At 40.7% G+C, this 12000-nt stretch overlaps 1 protein-coding gene across 1 annotated transcript in view; it reads left to right on the top strand.

Annotated features, from left to right (window-relative positions):
* LOC120860476 (ryanodine receptor 2-like) overlaps positions 1–12000 on the top strand; it is an 804098-nt gene that overhangs the window by 503154 nt on the left and 288944 nt on the right. Inside the window, exon 28 of the mRNA XM_040236295.1 lies at positions 11346–11554. Coding sequence (XP_040092229.1) covers positions 11346–11554 — 209 coding nt within the window. The remainder of the gene's footprint in view (positions 1–11345; positions 11555–12000) is intronic.

Genomic DNA, 12000 nt, shown 5'->3' with positions numbered 1-12000 from the left:
GATTTCATTATAGGCAGGGAAGGTAGACTAAATTTTTCACATTTTTGTGTGATGTAAGCATTAATCCCCAAGTATCCCAGCAGTGGTTTAACTGAGCTGTCAGAAAAATCTTAAAGAGATGTATTAGTTATCTACTGCTGTGTAACAAATCCCTCCCTAAATTTTGATGGCTTAAACCCACAAACATTTGTTGATCTCAAAGTTTCTATCTTTCAGGGATTTGTGAATGGATTCATTTGGCTTCCCAGATGACGCTAGTGGTAAAGAACCCACCTGCCAATGCAGGAGACATAAGAGACGTGGGTTTGATCCCTGGGTCGGGAAGATCCCCTGGAGGTGGGCATGGCAACCCACTCCAGTATTCTTGCCTGGAGAATCCCATGGACAGGATCCTGGCAGGCTATAGTCCATGGGGTCACAAAGAGTCAGACGTGACTGAAGCGACTTAGCCTGCACACACACGTGGATTAGTCAGGTGATTCTGGATCATGGTGGCTCAGACGGTAAAGCGTCTGCCTACTATGCGGGAGACCCAGGTTCAATCCCTGGGTTGGGGAAGATCCTCTGGAAAAGGAAATGGCAACGCACTCCAGTACTCTTGCCTGGAAAATCCCGTGGACACAGGAGCGTGGTAGGCTACAGGCCATGGGGTCACAAAGAGTCGGACACGACTGAGCAACTTCCCTTCTGGATCATGGCCTCTCTTGAGGTTTGTGTTAAGTCCACCAGGGCTGTGGTCATCCGAAGACTTCAGTGGGGCTGAGGGATTTGCTGCTAAGATAGTTCAGTTGCATAATTGTTGGTTAAAGGACTCAGATTTTCTCTGTGTATTGGCAAGAGATCCAAGTTCCTTGTCATGAAGACCTCCTCAGAGAGATACTTCCTTCACATAGCAGCTGGCTTCCCCCAGAGTGAGTAATCTAAGAGATAGTGCAAGAAAGAAGCCTCACTGCTTATTGCAGTGACTTCTACCATATTCTGTTTGTTGGAAGTGAGTCACTAAATGCATCTCACACTTAAGCCCACAATTTTTTAGAGAAGTGTGACAAAATATTTGGAGATGTGTTCTAAAACCATCTACTTAGAAGAATCAGTAGGAATCAGTCAGGTTCATTTGTTCAGACAGAGGAAATAGTGTGTGAAGGCAAGGAAAGACTGACTGCACCTGGGACTTTCAGCTGGCTTTGCATGGCTGAATATCAAGTAGAGTTTGAGAAGTAGAAGGAGATGACGGAGAGAAGGCAGAGACTGAAACAGAAGGTTTTTCTGCTTAAAGAATCACTCCATTGCTCTTTGGAGAATGGGCTGAATGTGAACAAACTGAAAGGTGGGGACAGCAGTTTGGTGTTGATGAGGAGTGTTTTGACACTCCTGAACTTTTTCTGGCCTGAACTTAACCAGTACTGTGCATAGAAAGAATAGGACAGACTCATTGGACATTTGGAAATAGAATCAGTAGAAAAATGAAGGAGGTGTCTGGAATGGTTTTGGAACAGTCAGAGATGGGAACTTGGAGAGATTCTGAGTTTGGAATTTCAGTTTGAGTTGTGTTTGAGACAACTATACACAGCAACGAAGACTCAGTTTACACACACACACATACACATGTTTGTGTGTGTGTGTAGCTGAGACTATTGCTAGAGAGAAAGAGAGGATTACATTTTTCCTTTTTTTAAATAGGAGAAATTTAGACATTTTTAAGAAATGGTTTCTGGTTCTAAAAAAAAGAACCAGTGGAAAGGAGAGGTTGAAAATAAAGGAGAGGAACTTGATGAAGCATGATATGAAGATGATTAGGGGTGAAGGTGAAGTCCCTCAGTCGTGTCTGACTCTTTGCAACCCTGTGGACTGTAACCTACTAGGCTTCTCCGTCCGTGGGATTCTCCAGGCAAGAATACTGGAGTGGATTGCCATTTCCTTCTCCAGGGATCGAACCCAGGTCTCCCGCATTGGAGGCAGACGCTTTAATCTCTGAGCCACCAGGGAAGCCCCTGATTAGGGGTGGGGAAATGGAATTTACAACACAGGTAAAAGATTTGGCCTTACATAAGAACAACACATGCACCACTAAGCTTGATGGGGGAGCAGTCAGGATTTAAAAAATGCAGTAAACGATGTTACAGAGAATCAGGAAGAAGCTGGGGAAATTGTTACTGTTTCGTTAGAATTTTCTGTTGAAATATTAAGTGAGGCTGTTTGCTAAGAGAGAAAAGTGAAAGAATGATGCTGGATGTTAGAAGCCTTGGAGAGACCAATAAAGATTTTCTGAATATAGAATTCTAGTTGAGTTTCCCCTCAGCACTGTGTATATTCATCCCATTGCCTTCTGGTCGCCACGTTCTCAAATGAGACATCAGCTGTTACTCGTATGAAGGATCTTTGTATGTGATGTGCTGCTGCTTTCTTGGTGCTTCCAAGATTCTCTTTCAGTAGTTTGACTATGATATGCATTGTGTGTTTCTTTGAGTTTATCTTACTTGGATTTTGTTGAGCTTCTTATATCTGTAAATTAATTTTATTCACCAAATTTGTAAAATGTTTTGTCAGTATTTAAGTATTCTTTCTGCCTCTTTCTCTCCTCTGCTGAGATTTTCATTATGTGTACATTGTTAGGGTTGCTGCATCTGGCAGGTCTGTAAGACTCTGCTTATTTTTCTTCTTCTTTTTTTTCCCCTGCTTTACATACTTAATAATCTCAGTGGATCTTTATTCAGATTCATTGATTCTCTCTTCTTCAAGCTCAAACCTGTTGTTTTGCCCCTCTAGAGAATTTTTAATTTCAGTCATTATAATTTTTAACTCCAGAGTCTATTTTTAAAGTAATTTCAGTCTCTATTTATAATCTCTATTTGGTAAGACATTTTTCTCATACTTGCCTTTAGTTCTTTAGACAAGGTTTCTTTTAATTTTTTGGATATATTTGAAATAGCTAGTTTAACATTTTTGTCTAAAAGTCCAGTATCTGGGATTCCTCAGTGACAGTTTCTATTGACTTTTCCCCTCCATATATATAAAACATACTCTCTTATTTGCATGTCTCACTATTTTTGTTGAAAGTTGAACATTTTAAACAATAAAATGAGGCAGGTCTGGATTCTCCCTTCCTCCAGGGTTTGTTATTATGTTTGTTGTAATTATTGTTATAGTTGTTGTTACTTATTTGTTTAATGAATGTTCTTGTTCTGTAGAGTTTATTCTGTTTGTCATGTGTGGCCACTGAAATCTATGGAACATACATGAGAAAGACTCATTTTCCATGTCTGAGTTCGTGTGTCTGAGTTCGCTGTTAGAGAGATCAAAATACTAAGTAGTGATTGGTGGTAGAAAGAGCATTCTTGCCGGAGGGGAAGTGTACCTGATGTAATTGAATACAGAAAGAGATGAGGGAAAATTGATTGTCAAGTCAGGCTAAGATACAGAGTGTAAGTGGGGAGAGAACAGCAATAGTTGGAAATAGAAGGATTAGGCTATAAAATATGGAATATTTTGAAAGCCCCAGCTAAGAAATATGGTAAATTTGTATGAGAAATTCTAGCCTCAGAAAGTTTTAAAGCGAAAGTTTGATTTGTGGTTAGAGTGTTCAATAGCAGTTCAACTATGATGACAGTGGAAAGGAACAGATTGGAGGGGGAGAGTGCTTGGATAGAGAGACCAGTTGAGAAGCTTTTGGAAACATGTGATCTTCAGAAGAAGGATGGTGAAAAATGGAAATGAAAAGATAGGTGTGAGATGGTTTATGGAATGAAGCAAAATGTCTGGTGATCACTAAGATAAGATTTAAAACTTTAGTTTGTAATTGGCTATACTGTTTTGCTGACATCAGAAAAATTAACAGCATATATTTTTTTTAACTTTAAACTTTTTATTTTGTATTGGGTTATGGCCAGTTACCAATGTTGTGGTAGTTTCTGATGAACAGCAAAGGGACTCAACCATGCATTTTCATGTATCTATTCTTCAAACTCCCCTCCCATCCAGGCTGCCACATAACATTGAGTAGAGTTCCATGTGCTATACAGTAGGTCCTTGTTGGTTATCCATTTTGAATATAGAGTATGTACCTTACTTTAGGGCATGATCTTTTTGTTAAAATTGAATCTGTTGCTGTTAAGTCGCCCAGCTGTGTTCAACTCTTTGCGACCCCAGGGACTGCAGCACACCAGGCCTCCCTATCCCTCACCATCTCCCAAAGTTTGCCCAAGTTTATTACATCCATTGCATCAGTGATGCCGTCCACTAATCTCATTCTCTGGCACCCTCTTCTCCTTCTGCCCTCAGTCTTTCTCAGCACCAGGGACTTGTTCAATGAGTTAGCTGTTTGCATCAGATGACCAGAATACTGGACCTTATGTAATTCATCAGGGTTATAATTTATTTTCTGTTAGTCAGCAGAATGCTGATTTATGTATTCCAGGATGAATATGAACTCAGTGTTGAAATTGTGCTATCTTTGGAGAATTGTCCCAAATAATATTTTAAGATATTTGGAAAAGTCATCTATGCTTATTCATTACAAGGTTTTATCAAGATTTGAATTGCTTACTTATCAGTTCAGTTCAGTCGTTCAGTCATGTCCGACTCTTTGTGACCCCATGAATTGCAGCACTCCAGGCCTCCCTGTCCATCACCAACTCCTGGAGTTCACTCAAATATCACTTTAGATCTAAAGGATTCTAGATAAGTGTAAAATTTTCAAGAGACTAGCCTGCCTTCCCAGAGAAGGCAATGGCATCCCACTCCAGTAATCTTGCCTGGAATAACCCACGGACAGAGGAGCCTGGCAGGCTGCAGTCCATGGGGTCGCGAAGAGTCGGATATGACTGAGTGACCACTTTCGAAGAGTCGGATATGACTGAGTGACCACTTTCCCTTTTCACTTTCATGCATTGGAGAAGGAAATGGCAACCCACTCCAGTGTTCTTGCCAAGAGAATCCCAGGGATGGGGGAGCCTGGTGGGCTGCCGTCTCTGGGGTCGCACAGAGTCAGACACGACTGAATTGACTTAGCAGCCTGCCTTCCAGCTTATTATAAATAACGTATACTTTTAATCTATAGTAAGATCTTGACTGCCCTCTAGTGGTAAGCGTCTCTTGGTGTATAGTTTAGATGCAGTGAGTGTAGCTATTGTAGGTCCTATTTGAATGGTCATTGGTGTTTGCCTTCTTGATGATAGGATCTCTGGGGTACAAGGAACACAGTATATTATCAGACCTTGCCCTTAATCTTAAAGTGGTTTTTAAAGGCCTAAATCCTGAATTTTTTCTTTGAGTAGCCCTGATAGAGTGTGATGGGAATTTATCTGCTGTTCATTTTTTAAAATGTCAATTACTATTGCGCTTATTATAACTGTATAAAAATCACTTATGTAACATACTTACATGAGCTAGAAATGTACGAATATAGAGTATTTAAATTCAAGCAAAGAATAACAGTTGCATGTTTGGAGAAAAGTTCTGTATTTTGACAGTGATGCTGCTGGTTACCTATTTGCCAGCGTTCCTGTGTCCAGGGCTCAAGAGAGTCTTTGTTCTTAGATTCAATTCAGCAGGTACTTATAGGGCCTACTTTTGTGTTCAGCTGCTTAATGTTTTAGGATATGCAAGAGAAATTTGTTGCAGATTGCCTGGGTATTTTTTTTTTTTTTTAATGTCTGTGGATTCAGATTTCCACTTAGTGATTTTATCAAGAAACAGAATCCTGATCTGTTTCTTCTTTAAACCATGATTGCAAGCTACTCTATACTAATGTAAGAAAATTAGAATATAAACTGAGCCTCGTGGACATTTGGAGGAAAATCCATGAAGCATGCAAGTCCTTTGCATGATATCTATAACAGCATGTTCACTTCAAGTTCAGTTGAATATCGTCAATGAGTGTAAGAATAGTGTACCAATTCTGACCCAGAAAATCCACTCCTGATGTATATATCTGAAAGAATAAAAATAATAACTAAAAAAGATACAAGCACCCCAATGTTCCTAACAGCATTATTTATGGTAGCCCAGATATGGAAGCAACTTAGAGGCTTCCCTTGTGGCCCAGCTGGTAAAGAATCTGCCTGCAGTGTGGAAGCAACTTAAGTGTCCCTGTTGACTCAGACGGTAAAGAATCTGCCTGCAATGCAGGAGACCCAGGTTCAATCCCTGGGTTGGGAAGATCCCCTGGAGAAGGAATTGGCTACCCACTGCAGTATTCTTGGTAGAGAATTGCATGGACAGAGGGCCTGGTGGGCTACAGTCCATGGGGTCACAAAGAGTCTGACAAGGCTGAGCAACTAAGTGTCCATCAACACATGAATGGATAAAGAAGATACAGTATAGACATGCAATGGTATATTACTCATAAAAAGAAGAAAATTTTGACATTTACAGCAACATGGATGCATTTGAAGGGCATTATACTAAGTGAAATGAGTCAGAAAGACATATACTGTGTGGTATCACGTATGTGTGGATTGCAATGAATTGTGAAAAACTCTTAAAGAAATGTGAGTAACAGAGTGCCTTACTTGTCTCCTGAGAAACCTCTCTGTGGGTCAAGAAGCAACAGTGAGAACTGGACATGGAACAACAGACTGGTTCCACACTGGGGAGGGAGTACAACAAGGGTGTAAATTGTCACCCTGCTTATTTAACTTCTATGCAGTGTACATCATGCAAAATGCCAGGCTGGATGAATCACAAGCCGGAATCAAGATTGCAAGGAGAAATATCAATAACCTCAGATATGCAGATGACACCACTCTTACGGCAGAAAGTGAAGAAGAACTAAAGAGCTTCTTGATGAGGGTGGAATAGGAGAGTGAAAAAACTGGCTTAAAACTCAGCATTCAAAAAACTAAGATCATGGCATCTGGTCCCATCACTTTATGGCAAGTAGAAAAGTGGAAGCAGTGACAGACTTTATTTTGTTGGGCTACAGAATCTCTGTGGACAGTGACTACAGCCATGAAATTAAAAGACACTTGCTTCTTGGATGTCTGTGACAAACCTGGACAACATATTAAAAAGCAGAGATGTCACTTTGACAACAGAAGTTCAGAAAGTCAAAGCTATGATTTTTCCAGTTCAGTTCAGTTCAGTCGCTCAGTCGTGTTTGACTATTTGCGACCCCATGAATTGCAGCACGCCAGGCTTCCTTGTCCATCACCAACTCCTGGAGTTCACTCAGACTCATGTCCATCGAGTCAGTGATGCCATCCAGCCACCTCATCCTCTGTCGTCCCCTTCTCCTCCTGCCCCCAATCCCTCCCAGCATCAGAGTCTTTTCCAATGACTCAACTCTTCGCATGAGGTGGCCAAAGTACTGGAGTTTCAGCTTTAGCATCATTCCTTCCAAAGAAATCCCAGGGTTGATCTCCTTCAGAATGGACTGGTTGGATCTCCTTGCAGTCCAAGGGACTCTCAAGAGTCTTCTCCAACACCACAGTTCAAAAGCATCAGTTCTTCGGTGCTCAGCCTTCTTCACAGTCCAACTCTCACATCCATACATGACCACAGGAAAAACCATAGCCTTGACTAGATGGACTTTAGTCGGCAAAGTAATGTCTCTGCTTAATTTTTCCAATAGTCATGTGTTAACGTGAGAGTTGGACCATAAAGAAAGATGAGTGCCAAAGAATTGATGTGTTCGAACTGTGTTGCTGGAGATCCAACCAGTCCATCCTAAAGGAAATCAGCCCTAACTGTTCATTAGAAGGACTGTTGCTAAAGCTGAAGTTCCGATACTTTGGCCACCTGATGCAAACAGTTGGGTCACTGGAAAAGACTCTGATGCTGGGAGAGATTGAAGGTAGAAGGACAAAGGGACAGCAGAGGATGAAATGCTTAGATGATGTTGTATCACAAATTCAATAGACATGATTCTGAGCAAACTCTGGAGATACGGAGGACAAAGGAGCCTGGCGTACTATACACAGTCCATGGGGTCACAGAGAGTCGAACATAATTTAGCAACTGAACCACAACAAATGCCTGGAATCTGAAAAAATAAAAGAAAGTAGTGAATATATTTAAAAAAAAAGAAATATGCTCACAGAAGTAGAGGGGAAAGTAGTAGTTACTAGTGGAGAGAGAGAAGGCGGGAGGAGCAAGGTGTAGGGGTAGGTGATTAAGAGGTACAAACTACTATATATCAAATAAAGTACAATGATACATTGTACAACACAGGGAATAGAGCCTATTTTTTATAATTATAATTGGGGTATAACCTTTAAAATTGTGAATCACTGTTGTACATATATACAGTGTTGTACATCAACTATACTTCAATAAGAAAAAGAATAGTACAGCAGCTTGAGGTCAAGGAGAAAAATGCCAGGATGAACAAAGTCTTCATCATTGCCTCTTACTGACCCAGATCTTCTTTATAGTCCCCCTATTTTATTACCTTTATTAGTAGAGAAGATTAATGATGAATCTTAATATCAAGAGAAATTTGTAGTAGGATTTTAAGGAAATTATGTAGTGGTTATATTTCTATATCAGATTTCCCACTGTATTTGGACTTAAACTAATATTAAAATTTATTTGGCTCTTTGAGCACATTTTGCATTTTGTGGAGTCTGATATCCTGGAAACTTAAAATAGGAAAAAGAACCCATGAATTTTTCAGTAATTTAGATTTCTAAAAAATGGAATATTCCATACTTAGGAAATTGGGAATTTAATCTGTTAGTCCACATGAGAATGTAATAAGTATGATTGTATTTACAAATGTCAGCATCACTAAAAATAAGGATAAATATGTGAGGGCATTTTATTTTCCTGACACGTGATCTCCCAAGGTTCATGTAGTTCCTTGATCATATTCTGTACCTCTGTGATGCATTTCAGGAAGATTACAAGCATGACTTAAAGAAACAATGATCAGTGTTCTGTTTTGGGGGAGACACTGACTGGAAATGTGTCGTTTCCTATTTTTTTTTTTTTAGTACCATGACATTTAGAATTACCTTCTGAATAGTAAATTTTCTTGTCCTTGAAAAGTAGTTTGCTATTCAATCTTTCAAAAATCATTCAGTTTTTAAATAATAGATGTGAGAAATTTTTACCTTTCACCGAGAAGGTAAAGGTGAAGGTTTTTCTCATTCAAGTCCCTTTCCACTCCTAACTTGAATGTATCAAAAGCAAACCTTTTCTTTTCAGAGAAGGTTGTACATGCTGTCTGCTCTATAGAGTAGTATAAATGCCTCATTTTTAAACTCAAAGCTATGGTTTTTCCAGTAATCATGTATGGATGTGAGAGTTGGACTATAAAGAAAGGTGAGTGCAGAAGAATTGATGCTTTTGAACTGTGGTATTGGAGAAGACTATTGAGAATCCCTTGGACTTCAGGAAGATCCAACTAGTCCTTTCTAAAGCAAATCAGTCCTGAATATTCATTGGAAGGACTGACGTTGAAGCTGAAACTCCAATCCTTTGGCCACCTGATGCAAAGAGCTGACTCATTTGAAAAGACCATGACTCTGGGAAAGATTGAGGGCAGGAGGAGAAGGGGACGACAGAGGATGAGATGGCTGGATGGTATCACCGACTCAATGGACATGAGTTTGGGTAAACTCCAGGATTTGGTGATGGACAGGGAGGTCTGACATGCTGCAGTCCATGGGGTCTCAAAGAGTTGGACACGACTGAGCGACTGACCTGAATGCATCTATTTTTTCAGGAAGATATTTGAGTGTCTTGCATGATACAAGTGTGTGACTTTTGAGGCTTCACTGTTGGATACAGGAGATTTGCCTGGTGCAGACTAGGCTGTTAGCTGTGAGCATGTGTGTGTATGTAGGTGAGGGGAAAAACAAAATATTGTTTATTCAGAAATTTAACACAGTTTTGGAAAGGTTTATTAGATATAGTTCCTCTATATGCCCTATAATCATATAATCAGCAAAAAGCAATAACTGATCCTTTCTTTAAACCAGCCCCTACTATGGGCTAGAACTTCTTTAGTCCATTATTCTTTTCTTCAATCTAATCTTAAATTGTTAAAGATGATCTAACTGTGTATTAATTGGCAACCTTTAGAGCTTATCTTGAGTGTTTTTGTTTATTTAGCCATATCAATAGTTAAGTTCTTATTAAACTTTTATTAGTTATAAGGTCTTTCCTAACTTGAGAACAGATGAGAACTAATATGTAGCTGGTATCAGTACTAACTCCATGTCAGCTGCTGGAGGCAGAGTGGAAAGAACACAGTCTGTAGCATTTGGCAGCTCCCAGATTCTGCCATTTGTTAGTTGTGAGATGTAGGTCAAGTCACTTAAATTCCCTCCTCTGTATTTAACCCTGATCTTCACAGAGCTGACCATACCCTTTGATATCTGTTCAGAGGACTGGTCTCCCCATGCACTGTGAATTCCTAGAGGGTGACGATCTTAAAGTTATCCTGGCTCCAGGTTCCCTGGTCTGAAGTTTTCACTGGCACATCCATCTCATGTACATCTCATTTCCTACAGATGTTTTTTTCCCTTCACACAGCACTAATCCTGATGTTGGACTTGACCCTTTTGTTGTTTCCTCAAATCTCTTAAACGCAGCTTCGGTATGTGTAGCACATTACAGTGAGGGTGTAGATTAGAGGAAGACTTAATGCACTTAGCCATCCTGTCTGTGAAATCTATCAATGGTTACCATTCTCTGTGAATGTTGATCTCTTTCTTGTTGTTTTCTCTTTCCTCCTCACTTCCTGGCTGATTCTTCCCTCTTTTCTCCAACCCATGTCTATTTCTTTCTTTCTTTTTTAATCGGAGTATAATTGCTTTTCAATGTTGGGTTAGTTATGCTGAACAATGAAGCCAGTAAGCTATATGTTTACATATGACACCCCCGTCCCACCCCCTAGGTCATCGCAGAGAATTGTGCTGACCTCCTTGCGCGATACAGCAGCTTCCCACTAGCTGCCAGTTTTACACATAGTAGTGTGTATATATGGCAGTGTTACTCTCCTCATTCCTTCCAGCCTCCTCTTCTCCCACCATGCCCACCTCTTTTATTGTCTTCTTCCCATTCATGCCCTTAAGTGCATCTCATTTTCCACTACCATTTTGCTTTCCATTACCAAACCACCAAGTGTTTGGTAAACTTTTTTCCAAATGAAAAAAAAAAATCTTAACATCATCTGCTCTTACAGAGTTAGTGACATTTAACCACCAGCGCCTCCAAATGCAGGCCTTTCGTGTACTTTGCACTTGACCCAGCTGGTTCCATCTGATATGAAAACACTCTGTTACATGTGAATCAAGATGAGAAGGTGTCCTTAGCGTTGTTCCTGTAGGTTACGTGGTATCTGTCCTCCTCTTTCAATCTCCCATCCAGTGATCACCAGAACCCCTTTACATTCACAGCTGCCAGAGCTGAAGTGTGCAGTGGCACAGGAGAGAGGTTCCGCATCTTCCGAGCTGAGAAAACGTATGCTGTGAAGGCTGGACGGTGGTATTTTGAATTCGAGGCGGTCACTTCTGGAGACATGCGAGTTGGCTGGAGCAGGCCAGGGTGTCAACCTGATCAGGAGCTTGGCTCAGATGAACGTGCCTTTGCTTTTGATGGCTTCAAGGTGAGTGCGCTTTGCTGGGTGCCAGACGCTGGAGTTTGTAGGTTCCTGTCTTTGTAGGCTACTGTGGACTAAAGCATCCACATGCTGTGAGCTCCACACTGCCTCCCTGCATCTCCACTCGTTTTCCTTTTGATGGTGCAGCTTCCCAGGTGGCTCTGCGGTAAAGAATCTGCCTGCCAATGCAGGAGATGTGGGTTCAATCCCTGGGTCGGGAAGATCCCCTGGAGGAGGAAATGGGGACCCTCTCCTGTATCATTGGCTGGGAAATCCCATGGACAGAGGAGCCTGGCAGACTACAGTACTTGGGGTCACAAAGTGTCGAACACCAACTGAGCACACACACACGTAATATTAATACTGTGCTTTCCTGAACCTAAACTCAGAATATAGTTTCTAAGAGAACTTCTGTCTGTAGTCTCAAAACATTTTGAGACATTTTGAGACCC

This window comes from Oryx dammah, unplaced genomic scaffold (assembly GCF_014754425.2).
Source record: "Oryx dammah isolate SB20612 unplaced genomic scaffold, SCBI_Odam_1.1 HiC_scaffold_11077, whole genome shotgun sequence".
NCBI lineage: Eukaryota > Metazoa > Chordata > Mammalia > Artiodactyla > Bovidae > Oryx > Oryx dammah.
This window is presented reverse-complemented; position numbering and strand designations above follow the sequence as displayed.